A 22566-nucleotide genomic window follows, 5' to 3' on the forward strand; every position below is an offset into this window, starting at 1 on the left:
TAGACGGCTCGCGTGTCCTTGTTGTCGCGGAAGAGATTGTGGACGGCGCGCCAGAGGGAGGACGCGGTGTCGGTGTCCTCCGACACCATGGAGAGGAGCTCGGGCGAGATCCGGTTGTAGAACCAGGAAACGATAGCGCAATCGTTCGGGACCCAGTCGTTGTCGCCCTTCGCTCGGGAACCGTCGATGTGATCGCGGAGGCCATCCTGGCCAAAGATGGCGGAGAAGGATCGAGCCCAGGCGACGTAGTTCGACTCGTTGAAGTCGAGGACGATCGGCACGCGATTGAGGATGTTGATCCCGTGGACAACTGACGGAGCAGCCGGTTCGGTCTGGACGCGGAGAGTGTGAGGAGCTGAGACTCGGCGTCGGAGTTGCCGTCGGAGGCCAGAGAGGAGGAGGACGAGGAGCTCATGGCGGCGCCGGGGGATGAAGGAGGAGCAGCGGAAGTTTAGGATCGTAGATCGTCTGATACCATGTAAGCGATAGGCAGAGAGAAATTGGATAACTCAAGTTGTATTGCTCAGAGGCTTACGCCTATATACATGTACATCGCGGTAGTGTGACTGCCTAGCTAGCTACAATCAAGGAGAGCCATGGAACGTGGTGATCATGGTCGCTAACAGTGGGGTGGGCCTGGCTGCGGCGGTTGCCGTGGCCGCGGCCGCGGCCGCCTCGCCACCGGCACTCGCCGCGCTGTCCGAGCCGGCGAACGCGCTCTCGCTGCCCACCTGGGCCGTCCACGTCTCCAGCGTCGCCGAGTGGTACCGCTTCTATCTGCTACGGGCTAGCGATTGCTTCCGCGCCTGTAAGCTCTGAGAGCCTGAGACGGTGGTAGGAGGAGAAACAGTTACAAGGTTGATTGGCTTTACCTTCTGAAATATGATTGAAAACCAAGTTGAAGAAATACAGAGTTGCATCTCTCCTGTAAATGCCTGTGAAAATCACCCTAAATTCGGTTACAGCCTTAGATAAGCAGAATCCATTCACTCGATACAAAGAGATGCCACTCAGTACGCTACAGTTTCGAGCACTGAAGTTAGTACCATGATACCATCTCCACCACTGCAAACACTGTCCCCGCAAGCTCATCCGTTCATGGCATCAAACCAATCCTGCCAAAAAGGCATCAAAGTACCTGCTCTCCATCTCGAAGTGCCACTGGCATGTGGCCTCATGATGCTAAACTCTGAACCCAACATGAACGTCGCTGTTGCCGGACGAGGAACGCACGTGTATGTATGTATGCATATGCATGTATGTGTTCACGGATCATGGCGCATCTACCTAATGTGATCCATGATTCACATGCGCATTGGTGACCCAGGTTCACGCGGGGGCCAGTGTCAATGGCGAAAGCTGCAGCAACGATGGATGGTGCTTCTGTGTTCAGTGTTCTGTCAATGTGTGCAGGGAGGTCAAGCGTCGGAATGAAACCTCCACTCGGCCAAGATATGGATCAACTGAGTGGACGCAGGACGGGGACCGGGGGTGGGGGCACACGCGTCGAGCATCGGTGAGCGTCTGGGACGGCATCGGACGGTGCAGATCCAGAGCACAGGTGCTGTTGATCTTGAGGTGTCAAACGCAAATTCTTGCGCACCTCTTCCTTGGCTACCTTGTGTGTAATGAGTGCAACTTTGGCCAAAGCTGGGGGCAGTGGCCCAAAGTGTCTTCCCTGCTCCAAATTTTTTCTCGAGAGATTCTCGCTTACATGATGGTCCGTGACGCAGTAAACGGGGGCTGAATTGCTGCTGCTTGGTGACTGGTTTCTGGGTGAGAATGGCGTGGAATGAAGGGCATCTCTCAGGGAAACTATGGCCTCCCAAGTTGCCAGAAACTGTGGTGACCGACAGATCATTTTCAGTCCTGCTATAGAAATCAAATGGGAATTCCTTCACAGTAGACTCTGTTGGAACAGAACAGTGCAGCGAGAGTTCTGAATGCAGACGGCAACTCGCATGTTTGCAGAGAGGGGAGGGGAGGAGGTAAAAAGGCCCTGAGGCATCATTCTGGCGAAGAAACCGCACGAGCAAAAAGGATGAGATGCTCGAAAGCGAATTTGACCTCCACGTGCCTTGCTCGTTCTTGCACCGTCGAGTACTACCAAGAAAACTCTTACGGCCTGTTCCTTGGCTGGTTTCTATTGATAAGTCTGACTGATGCTGGTTTGTTATAAGAGAAAAACACTGTTGACTGGCTGATAAGCGTTGGCTAAAACCAATAAACGAACAGGATGTAAAGCTTCATCATGCAATGCAAGCACCCGGGCCAAGAAATCAATAATGCAAGCATAGCCATTTTGCTTGCTTTGACGTGCATATTTACCAAAAAAAAAAAAAGAAGTTACAGAGAGAGCACAATTATTCAGCCAATTCATTTTCAAATCTGGGAGCTTCCTGCAGAATCCAAATGATTCCCTTTATTTGTAGTCTTCTCCTCCCCAACCTACTACTGTCAAAAGATCGTGCTGTCTCGTCGACGTCGATCCATACTTTCTCATCGATCTCTCCACGCTCCTCTCCTCCTTTTTCCAATGGGTCATGCCATGCCATAGTCCATGCTCCATGATGGAGGAGGAGCTAGCTGCCTGCCTCCGGCTCTCTCGGCTCACATGCGTCGTCGCTCTGTTTTTATAAGCCCTACTTTTTCGCTCAATAAACAGTATTTTTCTCCCATAGCAAATCAATCAACAGTACTTATCAGCCAAGCGAACAGGGCGATACACCACCAAACAAAAACCTAAAGCTACCACCAAAGCCCCGAGAAGAGGCGAGGTGAGATGAGATGAGATCTATCTTTATATATAGCCTTAAAGCCCTTAAAACACACTTCATCTCGAAGTCACTGAGCTCCAAAGAATCTAGCTAGCAGCAGGCCTACGCCATCCACAGCAACATGTGCTCCGGCTCCTGGTCCTGGAGCAGCAGCAGCAAGAAGCACCCGTCTCTTGTTGTCGTCAACCTCAAGCGACAGCTGCAGAAGACGCCGCCGCCTCATGTCTTGGTTGCCATCAGGAGAAAGAGGTAACTAATTAACGTGCTATGTTCAAGTTTCTCAAGCTTCCTCTGCTCAAGCAGCAGCAGCAGCAGCAGCGACAGTTTCCTGCAATCACACCACACGTACGCAGGTTGAGGCTGAGGAGGTTGAGAGCCGGAGCAGAGGCCATGGAGATACTGAACCTGAAGCTCTACCTGGAGAACCGGTGCATCATCGCCGAGAATGAGAGGCTCCGGGAGAGGGCCAGCGCACTCCGCCGCGAGAACCTCGCGCTGCTCCAGAACCTGTCCAAGACGGCGGCCGTGCCAGAGGCAGGAGCGGGAGCTGCGTAAGATTGCTTCCTCTGCCTGCCTGCTGAAGATGAAGTAGCTAGCTTGCGTCCCCTTGTTGGTGCATGTGCTAGTTGTGTGGACAGGACAGTGGACTAGTTACCATCCATCTGCTTGGCTGCTCCGCCATGTCTGTGCTCATAAATCGCCAGGTTCCTGGAGCTCTCTTGGGTGCTCTGTGCCTTGGTGTTTGTACATTATAAGTGCGCGGATTAACTAGATTTTGTTGGCAACTACTAACTCTTTTGGTGAAATGGGCAAGGAAATGAAAGCAGCTTTGATCATAACTCCCTTTTGCTACAAAACAGAAAGAGGCAATGCAAAGATGATTTACTAAGCTTGATCAACTCTTTCAAATCAAAGAGTTAGATCAGGAATGAATCTTTCTTGCCTTTTCTCTCTGCTGAAAAGCTATATAGACTTCAGCATATCTAGGCATGATGAGGACCACAACCCCTGGATGCTTTCACCTATCTGCCCTTTTTCTTTGACAAAAGGCTAAGCAATGCAAGATCCATTGATACGTGCTTTTGTTTTGAAGTATTTGTGACAATATATATGCACAAGCACACAAGTGTATCCAAAGCCTGCACCAAACTTTCCCAGAGCCAGAGCCTACAAACCAACAGCAGATACCAGCCTCATTGGGTAGATTCTCTGCAACGCTGCGCTGGACAACAAGATCAATAGCAGGTTATGCTAAAACATAAACATCAACTACGACGAATCCATCTGAACTTCTAATAGAATGATTAATGAATAAGAATATAAGCTGCAGGATTTCACGCATCCGCATCTACAGAATATGTTGTACCCCACAAATTGGCCCCTTTAATTCTCAACACAAATGTGCCTAAAAATGATTTCAATAATTCTAGCAGAAAATTACAGAGACTAAAAGTTTGTACAACACAGAATCCACCCAGGCATTACCAACATCCAACCAATGAAACCAAATAACTTTGCAAGAAACCACAAAAGACGGATATCCAACTGCGGTTGTTCTAAAATCTAAGAAAAACGAATATCCGAGAACACAAGGTATCCCTTCATGAATCTGCAGTATGAATGACCTTCAAGCATGTGCATGCCCTCTGTGAAATCTCCTTAATGGTTCCACTGCTTCTGCTGAGCTTTGAACTGCTCTGATTCCTGTTGCTGCTGCTGAGCCTGCTGGGCCTCTGATGGCTGCTTCTGCTGTAGCTGCAGCAGCTGCTGTTCGAGAATCTGGCGGTTCATATGATGATGTGAACCGTTCGGCACATGAGGATCACTGGCCTCACCAGCAATTTGTTTCAGGCGCTGGACTTCAGCAGTCAGTGCTTCATTCAGAGCTGGATACAGAACAATGTACCAATGATAAAATCAGTAGTTGAATAGGCCAAAGAAACAAGATTGCAATGTAAATACCATAGAAAAAAATAAGGTCCATTGTTTTTTCGAATACACAGGAGATCTACATATCATTGCATTAGTAGAAGAATATAGTCATACAGCACCCACACACCCCAGTGTTATGAAACTACATATGCGCCTGTTAGTTGAAAAACAAAAACAACCCAACCTGTGGCAAAATAAGGTCCCTGTAGACTCACAAAAAATAAATAATAATGGCCATGAAGCCTGATAAAAAGCAGCGAGATTCTAACACATGGATTATGAAAACAGGTAAAACTAAAGTTTGCAGCACAAAACAGTAATATTGTAATTAGCCCTTGTTTAGTTGCTACCCAATTTCCAAAAAGTTGCTACAGTACCTGTCACATCGAATGTTTGCGGCCTATGCATGGAGCATTAAATGTAGACGAAAAGAAAAACTAATTGCACAGTTTGGTGGGAAATTACGAGACGAACGTTTTAAGCCTAATTAGTCAATGTTTGGACACTATTTGCCAAATAAAAACGAAGGTGCTACAGTAGACCCAAAATCCAAATTTCGCGAACTAAACAAGGCCTTATTTTGTTAGAACATGGTACTATTCATTCAATTATTTAAATTAATAAAGCATACATAAAAACTTATAATAGATCAATGGAAATTCCCTTGCCATGTCAAAGCAACTCCAAGCAACTCTTTATATCCTTCCTAATTATTAGGAATAGATATTTTTGATGAAAAAATACCCTCCAACTAATTCTTTAATTGGTTGTTCTTCCAAACGCTGAGACAAGTTTGTAAATGTTTCTTTCCAACTCTACAATGAAAAGGCAGAGCACCTGCTGTTCCCCGCTCAATTCTTTAATTGGATATCCAACAACTCTCTAAATGTTGATTTAAAGAGGGAGTTTAAGAAAGACTCTCGGGAATGCTCTCATTGAACTATACAGTCAATTAGAGAACGATGAGGTCAAGCAATAGCATGGAATGCCAGGTCTAAGTTGAAGACACTGGGAAATAAGGGCACTAAATAAGCTGAACATATGCCAAGTTGGCAATGCTGTTTCGGCATTGAAAAATTAAAAGAAATGCATTCAGAGTTATTCCAGTCTGCTCATAACACTAGGTTTAGGTTTACTCTATAACAATTTTCTTTTTGTTCGTATTCTCTACATTCCTCTTCTATGGACTCGCTACTCGCTATTATACATCTCACCCTCACCCCCTTCTCTGTGCACTTCAGAATGTAGAAATTGTCATAGATTTGGATGGATGCGAACAAACTTCATAGCCCAAGCCATGAATAAAAATAGAAAATACTTCCTCAATACTGATGCAAATGGTACATCTTTTTGAAAAAAAAAGAAGAAGCTTACTGTAACCCAGTGATGAACATATTTACCATCTTCTGAAGGATATAAAATATGTTTCAGGGAAACTGTAGAAGATTAGAAATCATATGAGTTGGGGAACTTATCATTTACAAATCATCATTTTTTTAGAAAAATGTATGCATCTAATGATCAACCAATAATCACTGTAATTTACATTTGACACGTAGAGAGAACGCACATATAAGCCCTTGTTTAGTTCCCACCCTAAAACCTTACAGCCTGTCACATCGAATGTTTGGACACATGCATGGAGTATTAAATATAGACTAAAAAAATAACTAATTGCACAGTTTGTGACTAATTTGCCGGACGAATCTTTTAAGCCTAATTAGCCCATAATTTGACAATAAAGTGCTACAGTAACACATGTGCTAATGGCGGATTAATTAGGCTTAATAAATTCATCTAACGGATTCTGTAATTTGTTTTTTATTAGTATTCGAACACCTCATGCGACACCCCATGTAACATCCGATGTGACATCTCAAAACTTTACACGCTGAATCTAAACAAGGCCTAAATCTAGGAAAACGTAAACTCCTGTTTCTTGAGTTTTTTAATAAGCAAAGTTACACATGCAAGTCCAAATATAAAAGAACATACTGCTCAGTGGAAAGCGAGATACTTGAGAGCTGTGTAGGTATTGCGTTAAGAGAAAACACAAGCCAACATATACTTACAACCCAAAGAAAAAAACAAGCTTTACAAGAAGACAGTATAGATCAGTCATCGATGGAACAGAAAAATGCTGATTGCAGAAAGGAGGTACAACAGTAAATGATTTTTTTTTTGGTGTTGGTGGGGGGGGGCATAAACATACCATCTTTCAGCTGTGCTTGCTGCTCCATTGCTTGCAGCCTGATCTTCATCTCATTGTTCATAGTTTTAAGTGCCTCACATTCCCTCTGCAAATAGATATTAAGCCAGTAAAGCAGTGCCAAAACTTGGGCCAAGAACAAAATGATCACCACATTCAGAGTCTCAGAGAACAAACCTGCGACGATGCTGCTTTCGAAGATAATGTACTAGTTTCCATCTGCAGCACACGAACCTTACGCTCAAGCTCACCCATGTACTTCACCTTGCGTTCCTTAGACTTTGCTGCCGAGATCCGATTAGCTAGAATCCTGCGAATTTTACCAGAAAAAATACTGGATTTCAGCAAACCAAACCACTATATGGAGGCTGGATCCTCTCATATGAACTCCAGAAATAAAATTTGAACCTCTTGACCCTCTTAGGATCAGCAAGTGCGATCTCAGCGAGGCGATCATTGGCCATGATCTTCTTCATCTCAGACTCGGTGAACTCTCCGTTGATAAGTTCAGAAGAAGCAGTCGCAACCGCACAGCCCGATGCTCCGGTTCCAGTGCGCGAGAGGCTGCCACCGGCGACTGCCACTGGAGACGGAGGCGGCAGTCTCAGAGAAACCTGGCCCGGGCCTCCAAAGTTGAGATTGCTCATGATGCTGTCCACCGACAGGCTGCGGCAATGGCGAGGATGGCTAGCGTTGCTGCTGTCTGCGTTGCCATTGCCACTAGCCGCCCAGCTCTCAGCCTCAGTCTCGCTGCTATCAGCGGGGCTCCAAACGCGTTGGCTGCTGCTTCGGTGGTCGTTCCTTTCGTTTTTGCTATCCCCGGACCCGGAGGAGCCGAGGTTCGGATCCCTGTACGAGCGGAATAGCTCCTCGAGTACGGAGGCATCCCTCGACCTGTACTCCCCAGCCACAGGAGTCATCGGAACCGGCAGCTGGTTCGGGCGCGAGAACCCGACGAGGAAATCGCTACGGGACCTCCGGTGCCCCGCCCCACGCGGCGGCAGGCCGGACGCGGACGGCACCTGCTGCTCGGAGCCGCCGGGCGACGGCGGGGAACGCGGGACCGCCGCCCCCGCCGCTGGACCAGTGGAGTACGGGAGCGGAGCTAGAGAGTCCACGGAGAAGAGCGGCGGCTTCGGGAGAGACCGAGCGAGATGCGATCCGGCGCCCGCCGCGGGCGCGAGCGTCGTCGGCAGGCTCTGGTAGTTGCTGAAGGCTGAGAAGCCGGAGCTGGACGCCAGGCGGGGCGCCATCGGTGGGAGGAAAACCGACGGCGCAAAGCGGCGTTGGTACTGGGAGGCGAGGTCCATGGGGATCTGGGGCTGTGTCTGTGGCGGGGTTTGGGGCTGACCGCTCGTCGGCGAGAGGAGGCGGCCGCGGCGAGCGGGATCGGCGCTCCGGTCCTCGTCCATGGTGGCGGAGAGATGGATGAAGGATGGGATTGAGCCGGAGCTAGGGTTTAGGAGGAGCGCGTCACGAGGGGGAAGGTGGGACTCGGGAATATACCGGCGGCGAGGTTTTGTGACGGCGAGAGCGAATGCGAACGCGAAGGCAGGTAGCGAGCAAAACGTGAGGGCGGGGGACGGTGCGGTGCGCGCAAAAGGAAAGGCGCGTCGACGAGAACGGAAAGTTTGCTGTTTGCCTTTGGCTTTTCGCACACTTGGGCTTTGGTGGGCTTTCCTTTCGAGCGCTTTCCGTGGCTGGGCGGCCGAATGAGAGACATGGGCTTCGCGATCACATGAACTCCATGGTAACTGAATGGCGTGGGCTTGAGCCTATAGGTGAAGCCCAAAAATGAGGCAGGCCTGCAGCAGCCTATTCAGCTCGTTGGCACTATACGCACGTTTACATACTCGTTCATCTTCGTCATATACTAATGGCCACTTTTTTTTTCTCGAAAATTTGCACATCATTATATTAAGATAGAATAGTTTAAGTAAACAAACGACACGCCTCATACGAGCGCCCTAGGAGGTCGACTAATGGCCACTTGATGTATAATATAATCCCATTTCCATATGGACTTCTGGAGTATACTGATAAATCATAGAAAATACAGAAATGGGTCAATTGGATGAAGATGCAGTTGCACGCTTAGAAGTTGTTCTTTGTTAGATTTTGTTCCTGTTGGTTCCTTCCAGTAGCTTGTGCTAGTGGAAGCTTAAAACTGGGTGTGTCTAGTTTCGTAGTTTCGTTACTGGTTGGTCGTGGTGTAAGCTGATAACCCCAGCGTTATCTGTTCTTTTCTTTTCAGATTGTGTCTGTTACTTGTACTTTGTGGCTTTATAAAAGCAGGGTTTTTCTCCGTAAAAACAAAAAAAAGATCAAGGCTCGGTGCAAGTTAGGAGTGCGGTAAAAAAAAGACTCGGTGTATGAGAATTTTTTTAGAAAGGACCGCAAAAGCTTTGCCGCGATTTCTATTAGACGAAGAAAGAAAAAAAAAGGCAAATGCCCGCCCAGTTTTTTGAGCGGAAACTGGGTCAAAAAACCATACAAATCAGGAGAGTGCACCACTCATCCTAGCAACTTTGGTACAACAACTGAACAACTATCACAACTTACCCCACTACTTCATCCCACTTGATCAAAACGACCCAACTAAACAACTCAACTATCAACTAACAAGGACCCAAGAAGACAACGTCCTGCTGAGCGACACCAAACAGCAAGGAACAATCGCGAAACTGGAATGCCCAGCCATGCCCCCAAGGAGGAACCGACGCTAAAAGCGCCGACATGGTAGCCCGCTAAGGAAGGTTTTCACCTGCAACATCCAGTACGGTAGGAGAAGAGGTAGGAAAGGACGCCTTCAAGAAGGGAACGACGTCCGCAAACGTCGTCGTCCACGCTTTCGCCCCCACCTCAAACCACCACCACACCGTCGCCGCCAGAGGCCCAACCCTACCAGAAAGCAGGGTGCGGCGCCTAGACGCCGCCCCAAGGGATGCCGACCAGGAGAAGCGTTGGGGAACCCGCCGGAGAGTCCCCCCACCGCAACCGGCAACGCCGGCCAGCAGCAGGCAGAACCGGCCAGCTCCACCATGAAAACCAGCCTGGGGAAGGGGAAAGGCAGATGGCTCAGAGAAGAGGGCCAGGATCAGAAGAAGCCCCAGTCGCCCGTCACACCAACGTCCCCACCCTCTACCGAGCCGGCCCCGCAACAACCACGCCGTGCAACACCTCCAGCAGCCTCCGCGCCGAACTACCGCCGTCACGCCCGACCCCCAGCCCTCTGTGGATCTCGGCCAAACCACATCACTGGCACCGGGCGAGGAAGACACAGGATGCCGCAATGGGAGCGCCAAGCACCAAGCGCCTGCAGCCCCAGGCACCGGCGTCGTTCCCAGCACCTAGGCTGGAGCCGCCGCGGCGGACGCATGGGCTCCCCGCCGGATCCAGCAAAGAACCACCGGATCCCGCCAGCAGGCCACTGGATCCGGCCCCGAGCCGCCGGATCGAGAGGCACCGGCCCCATGGCACCACCACCGTCGACAAGCTGCACAAGAGCAGCTCCGGCCCAAGGACCGCCAGGTCCAGCAACGGAGGCGGTGGATCTGCGGCCTCACCCTGGCTTGGCACCGCCAGCCGTGCCACCACGGCACTGCGGGCACGCCAACACCAGGCCGCCGCCAGCCAGCGCCACCATGGCGCCGCTGGAGCAAACCTAGCCAAGCCACGGCCGGCCACACCACCACGGCGTCGCTGACGAAGCCACACCACCACCGCCTCCGCACCCACGGCGCCGATGGCCAACCACCGCCTCCGCGCGCACTGTACCAATGGCTAGGGCCACATCGCAGCGTTGTACATCTGGACGGACACCAGCCCGACCGCCGCACCACCGCGCCTTCCCTTGCCACCTCCGGCGCCCTGCCCAAGCGCAGCCTGAGCAAGGGAGGGGACAGGAGGAGAGCACCCAGGCAGCCCCGACCGCCGACCACACGACCACAGTGTCCCCAGCCGCCGGAAGATGTGGGCAGGCGAGCTCGGCAGCCACCAGATCTGGCCACCGGCGACCGGATCCGGCCGACTAGCACGCGGATCCGCCCTCTCTGCCGCAAGAACGGCCACGCCAACCACCGTCGGATGGGGCCTCGACATTCGCAACAGCACCACTGGAGAGGGAAAAAGCGTAGGGGAAGAAGGGGGGAAGGGGAAGAAGGCCCCGCCGCCGCCGTCCTTGCGGCCGCGCGGACACCCGGTGGCGCGCTCAAGCGGCGGCGAGGCTGGCGGAGCGGTGAGGGAGGGGCTACGGCGGGGGCGATGGGGTTCCGCCCGAGCCGCCCCAGGGAGCGACATGAAGGGTTAGTCCTCGGTGTATGAGAATGAACCAATGAATGCACCTTTTTTGAGGACCTAAGTGACTAGATGACATATGAGGATCCTGAACCCAACAAGGCCTCAAATGCATAATTTATCACTTGAAAGATGTAGATCGTTTTGAGATGATTGGTTTCGACTAAAAAATCACCACCCCATTTGGATTATGAATGGAGGAGATATATAAGGCTTCTGCAAGATTTAACGTGTGGTCGGCTTCCACCTCCCTAATGTATGCATTATTATTATGGATCCATAAACATAGGTAGCATTGTCAGAAGAGGGAAAAAAATCAAGTGGAGACCAAAGGGTTGACCTTAATGCCTTGTTTGGTTAATCCCCTTCCAATCAGGCCTTGTTTGGTTAATCCTCTTCTCAAGTGGATTGAAGGGAAACGATAGGGATTTTAACTTGTAGGGGATTTAATCCTCTTCAAGCCCTTCCAATCTCCTCCAATCCCTACTACACCCAACAAGGCCCAAGTTAGAGAGCATTGTCCCACATGCAGTGGTTTAGTGAAGATGAAGGATAATAATGGGGAAAATGGTTGGATCCACCTCCCCGAGCCAATTGGTTCATGATGTTTGTTTCTTTGCCCTAGGTGCGTGTGCGTCATCTTCCACCAGCAGGTTATAGAGGTATAAACCATATGTAGGGGATGTTTAGATTTCGACTGCACGCTGCCACACCGCGGTTGTGGCGGTGCCAAAGAGTGGCATGGAAAATCACTGCCACAACTGTGACGAGAAAACACGCTGAAATGAACTGAAACATTTGTGGTGTGCCTAACATTAAATACCAACCAAACAGCTCCCTCCTTTTTCTGCGGTCACTAAAGCTGAGGCGTGGCGAGTTAAGGCTGGAAACCAAAGAGCCTCATAGCCCATATTATATTCATGCTCAAAGATGGCCTAAACCTCTGAATTTCCCTTGGGCCATCGGGCACCTTCCACCAGCAGGTTATAGTAGAGGTATAAACACAAACAGAACCAGCTTGAGCTTTCGTTAGCAAGATTAGTAGAGTTAGAACTTCTTTGCCGTGGAGCATATACGGAAACAAAGAAAGTCCCATTTGGAATATAAGAACAATCTCCATGCGGGACACTATAACGACCTATACGACTACACATCAAAATGCATGATATTTCTCATTTCGCTATCCAACAAGCTAATAACATCCCATACAGAACCTGAATGATCAAGATCTTGTGCACCTGATACAAAAACCTTAACAGCACCTTGGACCTCTATCCAGCTACAGCCAGGTGATTTCTTGATGCCATACTCAGCCATTGCTATTCGCACCCGCTCAGCCTGGTTCCACTGCCCAGTGGCGCAGAATAAGTTGGACAGCATGACATAACCCACGTCTCCCGCAGACTTGGTCGCCACCATGTCTTTCACTGCCTTCCTTGCAACACTGAAATTCAGGTGTTCCAAAGAGCATGTGCTAAGCAGAGCTTCACGTATGTCGCTGTTATGTGTCTGAATCATTTCTGAATAACGATCCAGCATCTCCATAGCCTTTGTAATGTTCCCTGATCTCGCATACATGTCAAGAATGCAAGACATATGCTCTGGCTTTGGCTGAATTCCATGAACAGACACCATCGACTCGAAGAAGGTTTCCCCATGCTCCAGAAGACCAGAGTGGCTACAGGCTGTGAGTAAGCCTGTAAATGTCACCTCATCGGGGCAGACCTCATGGGATTTCAAGCTGTCGTACACCACCAGTGCTTCGTTGGCCCATCCATTTATAGCAAATCCGAACAACATTGTGTTCCATGAGACCAGGTCCTTGTTGACAATGGCACTGAACACATTAGTACTACCCTCCAAATCCCCGCACTTGGCATACATGTCCATCAAGCTGTTGGACACGTACAAGTAGGATGCAAACCCACTTTGGAACACCCTACAGTGGACCATCCTTCCACTTGCTAGAGATGCCACAGTAGCACAAGCATGCAGCACAGCCCCAAATGTGAAGTCATCCGGATGGATGTGTTGGTGTGCCAACATCTCAACAAATAGCATGAGTGCTTCATCAGCACAGCCATTCCTTGCAAGTCCTCCGATCATTGCAGTCCATGAGATGACATTGGTCTCAGGTACACTTCTGAAGAGAGAAGTGGCTTTTTCTACACAGCCAAGCTTCATGTAAGCATCAATCAGTGAATTCCACGATACAATGGTCTGCACCTCCATGGACTCAAAAATCCGCACGGCATCATCAAGCAAACTGAATTTAGTATACAGGGAAATCAGGGAGTTACTGACCTCGGCCATTGCATTCCATCCACTCTGCACTACAATCTTGTGAATTGCAGAGCCAGCAGATGGGTTGGGCAGCTCGGTGCAAGCATCAACAAGAATGCAGACTGTTGCATCATCACAAGTCAGTCCAGCCATACGCATCTTGTTGAAGATAAGCAAGCACTGGTTAGCATTGCCGCTGCGTGAATATCCCATAAGCAATGTGTTCCAGGCGACATTATTTCTGTTGGGCATTTCATCAAACAGTTCCTGTGCGAGCCTCAAGTGGTCTGAGGCGACACAGGCATGCAGGAGCGAGCACCAGGACAGCGCATTGCGCTCGCGCATCTCCCGGAAGGCGCGCGCGGCGTCTTCGGCGCTGGCGCACTTGGCGTACATGGCGATGAGCGCGTTGCCCACTGGGAGCAGCGCCCGCAGGCCGACTCGGAGGAGGCGGGCGTGCAGCTGCGCTCCGGCGGTGGGGCTTCGGAGTGCCGCGGCCGCGGAGAGCGCAGCGGTGAGCGAGAATGCGTCGGGCGCGGGCGCGCGGGAGAAGAGCGCGAGCGCGTCGCGCGGCTGCCCGGCGCGCGCGTAGGCGGTGAGCATGGCGTTCCAGGCCACGGCGTCGCGCCGCGGCATGGCGTCGAACACGGCGAACGCGGAGGCCGCGTCGCCCGCGCGGCCGAGGGAAGCAATCCGGGAGGTGGCGGCGACGAGGCCGGCGAAGGGCCCGCCCCCCGCCGCCATGCTCTGCTACCCGTGCAGCCGCGCGACCAGCAGCATGTGGGCTTAGTAGGCTCATCAAAGTTTGAGTAGGCGAGAGAGAGAGAGTCTGGGGAGAAAGGTTAGCTGGTTTGCGTTGTGTGAGCTGCCGTTCAAAGTTTACGAAGTACTTCGCACAACAATTTCTTGAAACTTTATAGAAAACCATTTGACAGGAATATAGAATTTTAAAAGACCAACTTTTTAAACAGGATCAAACTGACCCTCACCAAGTGATGTTACCTCGCAAGTATCAAACTGTCTGAAGGAATGGAGAGGTGCTTTCTGCGTTACTAGCAAGCACACTGAATCACTGCAAGAAAATGGTTCTTGCGTATTCAATTCGAAAATCAAATAAAGAATCATACATACATTACATAATGTTAATACATCATGTTTCTTACAGTCATCACAGAATATATACACGGCATAATCCGTATACAAACAAATTGGTGGAAGAAGGCACAACTATTTCCAAATTGGTTATATCTTTGCTCCATATAAGCTATTGTTGGGCACGACAAGATTGTTGAACATGCCACTTCACGCAGATATTAGGCCATCAGGAAATGTGAAGCCCTCCTCCCCATTTGGAGGTAAAAGATTACGGCACCCGTAGAAGACAGCCGAGTGGAACCCTGAAGGGTTGTCTATAAACACAAAATGTCCACCCTGCAGCACGTGACCACTGAAGTTTAGTCCTTGAACCAGTATTGTAAAATTGTAATTCGTGACTACGCAACATTGCCAGCATGAAAAGTTTACCTGTGGCACCCTGATTATTTCACAAGGAACTTTCATGTCCTTCCGTGCTTGCTGAGCCCCTTGGTAGTTCATCCAATCTTCCTGCCCATATATGAAAGTAGTCGGCACTTTCCAATCGGATGCGCTGTTGCAAGTTAAAGGACAATAAAACATCATGATACATCAAGAGACTCCATTTATTCCAAATGAGATGATGATTTAACATTCAGAATGTTTGTTTGGACAACTTGTTGCGTCTAGAATTAACTGCCCCTTGAAGTGATAATTTAGTTTCCACATGAAAAATATTTTACAGATATCATGCAGGCCTCCTGGATATTATTTCCAAAATGATGGAATTCCATGACTTCAAGAGACTAATTGTTGTATTGTGAACGATCATATCAGAGAACAGTTAACCAAGTAGATAAGTATAAGAAGCTAACCACTGCAGAAGAGGTTTCCTTGCAAATGCCCCGAAGGAAAATATATATTTCAAGCACAACTCTCCACTAGCTTTGGCAGCTAAGGTATGGTAAATATAATCTTCACACATGACAAAACAACAATAAGGTTCAGTTGCAAGTATAATAAGAAATAACACATTTACTGCGTTAGTTATTAACCAAAAAAAAAATACCTGTCAACAATGTCGATTCTTGATCTGTTAGTATATCACCAGTTGAACGTGTACCAAACCTGGCACTGGTATATCTTTGTACTAGACCTGGACCCCAAGGACCCAATCCTCTGTTCGAGAAAAACAGATAAATATAAGGACAAAAAGTAGGAGCACCTACCAAAAAAAATGAAAAGAACATTGTTCTTTGTTTTTGCAACAAACGGCCTGTTCGCTGGTTGGTTTCTGGACTGGTTTGGGCTGGCTGGTGCTGGTTTATTGTGAGAGGAAAACACTGTTGGCTGGCTGGTTTGGACTGGCTGAAACCAACCAGCGAACAGGCTGAAAGCCTCACATATTTTTCCCATTGGAGCAATCGGGTGTGCTATCAAAATATATTTCAAAAATAAATGGCTATCACATATCAAATAAATGGGCTACCAACTCTTTCAAAAATAAGCGTGCTATCAAAATACATTTCATAGTGTACCTAACGAATCTTATTTGATATTGTATATGTTTATGCATTTTTCTACTTGGCCAAAGCTATAAAACTATAAAAGTTTAACTTAGGACAAAGCTAAAACGACTTACAATTTGGAATGGCGGGAAAAACAACAAATAGAGTCACATGAAATTTTAGTTTGTAATACGTAATGCTTCAAAAAAAAAGTGCAATAAGCTTAGATTACCTAATAACTCTTTGGGGAGTAAAATTGGACTCCCAAAGATGATTCACTAGCATGCCTTTCCATGTTGCTCGAAACTTGGTTAACCACTCAGAGCTATGCTCTGTTTCTGACGAGAAGCCAGCAGGACCAACCAAAATTAAGTGCTGAATGTGTTCAGGGTGCTGAAATATGACTGAGTTGTTAGTGATGATTGGCATAAATGTAGACACTGGATGTGGTAAATGTTTTAGGAACATACCTTTAGGGCATACTTTGCCGCAACATATCCTCCAAAGGAGTGACCAAGCAATATAAAATTACTGAGGTTCTTGGCCTTGCGCCATTCCTCAAAAGAATCTATGAACCATGCCTCAGTTTCTGTTTACAAACACACCCATAAGAGAGGCAAAAGATTTTAACTTGTTACTACACCACTCATAAGCATATGAGAAGAACTGAATTGATATATGAATTTGGTGGAACAAAACTATTTAGGCTTCATAAAATGGTTAAAACCACTAAGATTTCATAGAAAATAACGTATCAAAATACCATCAGAAAATTAGAGAACATGGCATGATAAATGATGCAGAAAGTTAAAAGCTAACGACAGTTGTGGGTTATCATTAACATGATAAAAGAACTAACATCATATCTAAACTTGTGCAGGTAAAGAATGAAGTATCAACCTTCGGTACTTTTACATGTGAAGTCAGGTCTGCTTGAACCACCCCAGCTGCAAAAGGAATGAGAAACGTCAATGCTATAGTGCCATCAAATGCATCAGAGGAAGATAAAATGAGAATGGATGACGCTAAACCATATGCCATGACATTTTAAAATTTAAGGAACAGATCATTTATAATTGAAATAAAGTCATTTTTTTTCTTGATTGCGATAAATCCACTATTAATTGAAGACCTATAGCGATCAGCCGATCAACAACAAAAATTATTCTGTGCCATTTTTGTCAAAACTTACCCAAGCTGATCAATGGCAATCACCCTAAAACGGCTTGCAAGGGCATCAAAGTTTCGAAAGAAGAACCCCTGTGAAGCTCCATAGCCATGGATCATAACCAGGGTGGGAGCGTTCTCCTTGGCATCAAATGTTACAGTATTAATGAACCTTGGTTCATCACTTGCTGACCTAAACCATCTTACTTTTGACCCAGGTGGAGCAGAGCCAATGTTGACATGTTCCTGGACATAACCAGTTCTGTAAAGACAAAATCAAAGGTGTGTCATGTACAACAGAATACAAAAGAGAGACATAATATCTAGAATGAAATGATAAAGGCCCATTCATCAACAAAGATAGAAGCCACAAATAAATACAACATTAAACATCCATGCAATGCAACAATAATTAGCAGACAACAAAACATATCGACTAGCAGTGCCATAGGGGTAGTATGGTATTTTATAACTTCTTACACAAGTTGAAAATGAACCAATATATTATACTAAGACATGCTATGTGGTTCCTACCTCACTCTTTCAGGCAGCTTGCAACATTTCAGTATAATCAGAAGCAACCGTGTGCTTACAATCAAACACTAGGTTCAGATGAATGACAGTACTTAAGCAACAATGTTATGTTTTTTTAAGAAAACTTACAGGTATGATTTCGAGTCCCCAACATTTCAGTTAGTACAACTCATAAACTGTTTGCTCGATAACCTTTGCAGCTTTGCATTTAGCTAGCAGTTAATTGCAGCACTAATAGCAGATTGCAGTGAAACTGCAGCAATAGCCCAGCCAGACTTCATGACAGGGCAAAGGCACGCGATTTTCCTACAGTCCCAAAATCTTAGCTTCGTGATCAACATTCAAAGGGACCTTAATCTTAGCCGAGCTAGATCACAGATGAACCAACAACCAATCGCCAAATTAGCACCAGCGCAAATGCAGTGTATTTCCAAGCTAAGCGACCGTGCAGCTGTTCTGGTCAAGAGCCTGAAATTTGTACCAATTGACACGCAATTTGACAAAGAATACTCTTTGATAAATTGGAAGGCGAAAGTGACTAGCTGTTCCGGCAAATCGAACAAGAAAACTAGCTGTACGACACCAGTGAAATGAAAATCCTGAAGTATCAATCAATCCACATAGCATACTACTGATACTCGCTAAAAATGGAGAAGGGCGAGGTCGTACTTGACTATCGAGAGGAGTCGCTTCTCCGCGGCGATGATGCGGTCCGTGGAGGTGGGGATCCACCGGAGCGCGCTCGGCCACACCCGCGCCCACCTCGACCCCGCTTGCGCCGGCGCCGCCGGCGCCTCCGCCGAGGCCCGTCTCATCTCCTCGGCTGCCATCCTGGTCGTCCTGGCGACGGCAGCGAGGCGCGTACGCGGCCAGACGTCACGCGCGTTTCCCCCACACTTCCTCCTCGACTGATGCTCTGCAGTCTGGAGACGTCGGGTCTGCTCGTGCTGGGTGCGACCCCGCCCGTGTCGTGCCGAGCGCCCGAGCCGTTCGGTAGCGTAATCGGGTAGTTTTTGCCGTGTTTTTAAAGGGAAGAAAGGAAACAGAAACACGGGCGCTGGTTCGGCGTTCGCCTCCGCGAGCCGCCGACCGCGCCGCGCATCTGCAGCGGCAAGCCTAATAGTCTACTGCTCCCTCCGTCAACGTAATTCTCGCTTTTCGAGAACTCAAGCTATTCAAACATTAATTGAATTTATATAAAAATACTAATATTTATAAAATAAATATAGCTAGATGAGTTATAGAATATATTTTTATAATATATTTATTTAGAGCCATAATTATTAATATTATTTACTATAAGCTAAAGTTTGACCTATATGCTTACCCGGAGGGAGTACTACGTCAGGGCGTGCGTGGTACGCCACATGCCGCGTGGGGTCCGGGATTGGAGTGCAAGCCAGGGGACGGGAGCAGCGACTCCGCGAGGCCGGTCGTCCCGTCGGGCCTTTGACCTGCTCCGGCTTCTGGAAAGTCAGGTGGGTTTTGAGGTCAGAATCGGCGCCGATGCCGATATCGGTAGAAACGTGCGAGTCACCTATGGTGGTGCCTCGGGTACGGGATGGCTTGCGCGAGAGATCACGGCAGGTATGCCCGAGCGGCCGGTCGCGCTTTCAGATCCACTAGAATATTATTTAGCGTGCATCATATCTTCTATAATCATGCTTAAAACTATAGCCCTCACCTCTGCTATCTCTGATTTCCAGCTATATTAAACCATGCAATGTAATTGTATTATAAAGCTTCAGCCAAGAGACGACAAAGGTCATTTTGAGATGTTTACCAGACAACATTCGTTGGCTTGATTCATGTAGAGGTGCAGTGTAAAAAAATGTAAAACTGTATCAGCACTCGTGTTGATTCAGCAGCACTTAGATTCAAGGATGCAAATAGTAGTATGTTGAAATGTCAACTGACCCATTTAACTTGTAACTTGCAGATAGCATGTTGAAATATGAAATGATATTTTTCATGGTTGGTTAAATAAAGTGATTGTGTGAGCTATTAATTTGTTCCTTTAGTTCTTGTGTAAGTTGTCTGTGTTATTTGTACGAGTTCGAAGGACCGAACTATGAATCCACCATGTACTGTGGTTTGTGAGCTATCGGCTTGTTCGGGAGGCCGTAAACGATCGTGGATGCTGGCTGGTTTGGTGTGAGAGAAAAACACTGTTCCCGGCTGGAAATTTACGATCGTTTACGAGCAAGCAAACGATCGTGGATTATTGTCCTAGTGCACTGTATGTAAGTGAGAGCGACAGATTTGATATTTAAGTGTAAATTTATTATTTCAAATTACTATGATTTATTATTTGATCTCTTAAATATACGTTATGGGCATCTGAATCTATTAGTATCTCCAAGAGACTTTCTAAATCTCATTATCTAAATCATTATTTAGAGAGTCATTTACATAAAAATCATTTTTATATTTTTTCACTCTCCAACAGTTTTTCTATATCTCATGTGCACTCTAAAGAGCTATTCTCGTCTTCTATTTTTGCTAGCGAAAAATCCGAAAGAGAAGATGGCTATATTTGGATAACCATTAAGAGCATCTCCAAAAGTATCCTAAATTTTTTTCCTAAAAACTCCATGTTTTCCAACTCCAAAAATATATTAGGAGAAAAAAAAGGTCGTCTTCAATCGTACCTAATATTTCACTTCTAAAAAATTAAAATTTCATCATCTTCTTTCCTGAGAATAAGCCCTTTGTCGATCGTCACCTTGCTACTACTTAATCGGGTGATGGATCAACATCGCCATGACCACTGAGCATCTCTTCGAACTTGGATCATCCATTGATGGCCATCGTCATTGATCAGTTGGTGACAGGAGCTGCCTTGACGAGGACAGAGGCAGAAGAAGACAAGGACGGGTGGTGATGGTGCTTCAGCACCCTCTCGACGAGCATGTTGAGGAAGTTCATGTGCTGCACACAGTGGCCAAGCGCTGTGAGCAAGTTCCGTGTGCCCATCCTGTTGGCCTTCTCCTCCTATGCCCCGTCCGCCATGAGGTTCACCGCCCAGTCTAGCAGTGCCGCCTTGGGCGTCGTCAGCCGCCGTAGAGCCGTGCGCAGTCATCCTCCGTCTCGCACCGTGTCACCTCCTTCGCCAGCAGCGCGTCCAGCAGCCCGCCCGGGAGCTCCTTGACAAGGACATCACTGTTTTGGATGTATCCGCTGATCCTTCAACCATCATGCAAGGTCCAATGATCCGGGCTTGAATGCGTCAACTCAATTTAGAGGTGAGCTCGTTCTTAAGCGATCCTTTTCATACTTTTGAGAATAGACTATTACCTAATGATGTTATCTTGCTTAGGAACATTAGATAGGGTTATGAGGAACTTAGAGAAAGAGGTGGAGGCATTGATGACCAGCAAGGACGTTCAACAGAAACTGGAGGCCCGGTCCAACATGATTTCGAGTCTGTCTCGGCCTCCAAGACCAGTTTGCCTTAAACTGGTCACCCAGGACGCATCCGAACTCCGTTTTCGACGATCCACATATGGTTAGAAAGCTAATTTGATAAGGAAGCCAATCCAAGTGGTCTCACATCAAAATACCTTTAGAATCAATGGGAATCATCGAAATAAGTTAGCATCCAGAATCTGCTGGGGTGTTGCGACACCGTCTTTTGGTCCGTTGGACCGTGTATCGTGTTTGGGCCACTAGGGGGTGCATCCAGAGTAGACGACGACCCTAAGACCTTTATAATCATATGCCACCGCCGTTATTAGGTTTTGGGTTTTGCTTAAATTAATCTATCAAGAACAGTTTCGCCGTTCATCGGTTTGTGAGACCCCAACTTTATGAGATTAATCAATCATTTGTAATTTGGTTGCTTTCTTTCTTGTTCTTGCTTGTGTTCTTCGTTGCGTAGGCAGGGATTAGCCTTCTTGGCGAGGTCAACCGGATCAGTGTCTCAGTTGATAACCAGAGGAGTTGTGGTGCTAAGATTGCAGGGTTCGATCTAAAGCCGGATCGGTGTGTTATTCTCCGCCACAACGATAGTTATCACTACCTGACGGAAGATCGGGATCCCCGTTTCCATTAAGTGATAATTAGAGCTAAGGTATACCGTCAGGTTCATATTTATCCCCTAGTTTTGAGTGTTTCACATTCGTCCCATAGTCCAGTGCTATATATTTTTTCTGTTCTAGAATCTTCCGCGCCATAGCCTTTGTATATTTCAGTTTCAGAGTTCGTCGTGTTGAGTTTGTATTCTGGTCAAGGTCTTGTTGCTGTTTAGGTCGTGTTAGAGTCCAGTTCATGTGTTTTCCCCCATTGTTTCCATCAAATTCTTGCTGCCGTGACCAATTTTGTGCGCGTTGTTCTCGTTTTGTTCTCTAATTCGGAGTCCGTTCTTAAAACTGATTTAGTTTTTGCATACGAACTCGGATTTCAACGTTCCATATATCAAAATCGATCAGAAAAAAATTTCGGATCCGTCCATCCCCCAACTAGTCGAGGTCAGAAAATTTTAATTTGGTCAAAAACTGGTCATAAGATCCTCTTTTCGTGGTCACAAGCTTTTTGTCAATTTCGAGCATGTTTTCTAAAATTTCCACGGGCCACGTCTTTCACTTGTTTAAGCTCATATTTTCTGTGATTACTTCTTTTGTGCTCCTAAGTGAAGAAAAAATATCAAAAAAATAAAAAGAAAAAGTCAAAATTTCTCAAAAAACAACGACAACAAAAAAATAGAAAAAAAGAGGGACAAAAGAGGAGCAATATCTAGAGGAGCACATAGAGAAGGCCAAGGTGAGATGTGTTAGCGTGTGCTGTC

At 47.3% G+C, this 22566-nt stretch overlaps 4 protein-coding genes and 1 pseudogene across 4 annotated transcripts; 2 read left to right on the top strand and 3 right to left on the bottom strand.

Annotated features, from left to right (window-relative positions):
• Positions 1-621: 621 nt before the first annotated feature.
• Positions 622-1747, top strand: LOC136531666 (uncharacterized; annotated as a pseudogene).
• A 1025-nt stretch (positions 1748-2772) lies between these two features.
• Positions 2773-3569, top strand: LOC136531664 (protein LITTLE ZIPPER 1-like). The gene is made up of 2 exons (XM_066524314.1): positions 2773-3026; positions 3131-3569. The coding sequence occupies exons 1-2, from the start codon at positions 2899-2901 to the stop codon at positions 3330-3332; spliced, it is 330 nt and encodes a 109-aa protein (XP_066380411.1). The 5' UTR covers positions 2773-2898; the 3' UTR covers positions 3333-3569.
• Positions 3570-4127: 558 nt separating this feature from the next.
• Positions 4128-8460, bottom strand: LOC136531663 (bZIP transcription factor 29-like). The gene is made up of 4 exons (XM_066524313.1): positions 7327-8460; positions 7096-7228; positions 6922-7006; positions 4128-4663 (listed from the first exon to the last, which is right to left on the bottom strand). Exons 1-4 carry the CDS (start codon positions 8328-8330, stop codon positions 4437-4439), a joined length of 1449 nt encoding a protein of 482 aa, XP_066380410.1. The 5' UTR covers positions 8331-8460; the 3' UTR covers positions 4128-4436.
• Positions 8461-12234: 3774 nt separating this feature from the next.
• LOC136531667 (pentatricopeptide repeat-containing protein At2g36980, mitochondrial-like) lies at positions 12235-14323 on the bottom strand. The gene has a single exon (XM_066524316.1). The coding sequence runs from the start codon at positions 14239-14241 to the stop codon at positions 12361-12363; it is 1881 nt and encodes a 626-aa protein (XP_066380413.1). The 5' UTR covers positions 14242-14323; the 3' UTR covers positions 12235-12360.
• Positions 14324-14611: 288 nt separating this feature from the next.
• Positions 14612-18755, bottom strand: LOC136531661 (probable 1-acylglycerol-3-phosphate O-acyltransferase). Its single transcript, XM_066524310.1, has 9 exons — positions 18450-18755; positions 17272-17508; positions 16980-17026; positions 16550-16668; positions 16312-16472; positions 15641-15750; positions 15447-15546; positions 15022-15145; positions 14612-14928 (listed from the first exon to the last, which is right to left on the bottom strand). Exons 1-9 carry the CDS (start codon positions 18608-18610, stop codon positions 14800-14802), a joined length of 1188 nt encoding a protein of 395 aa, XP_066380407.1. The 5' UTR covers positions 18611-18755; the 3' UTR covers positions 14612-14799.
• Positions 18756-22566: the final 3811 nt, after the last annotated feature.

The sequence above is a fragment of the Miscanthus floridulus genome, unplaced genomic scaffold (genome assembly GCF_019320115.1).
Source record: "Miscanthus floridulus cultivar M001 unplaced genomic scaffold, ASM1932011v1 fs_40_2_3, whole genome shotgun sequence".
In the NCBI taxonomy this organism is placed as follows: Eukaryota; Viridiplantae; Streptophyta; class Magnoliopsida; order Poales; family Poaceae; genus Miscanthus; species Miscanthus floridulus.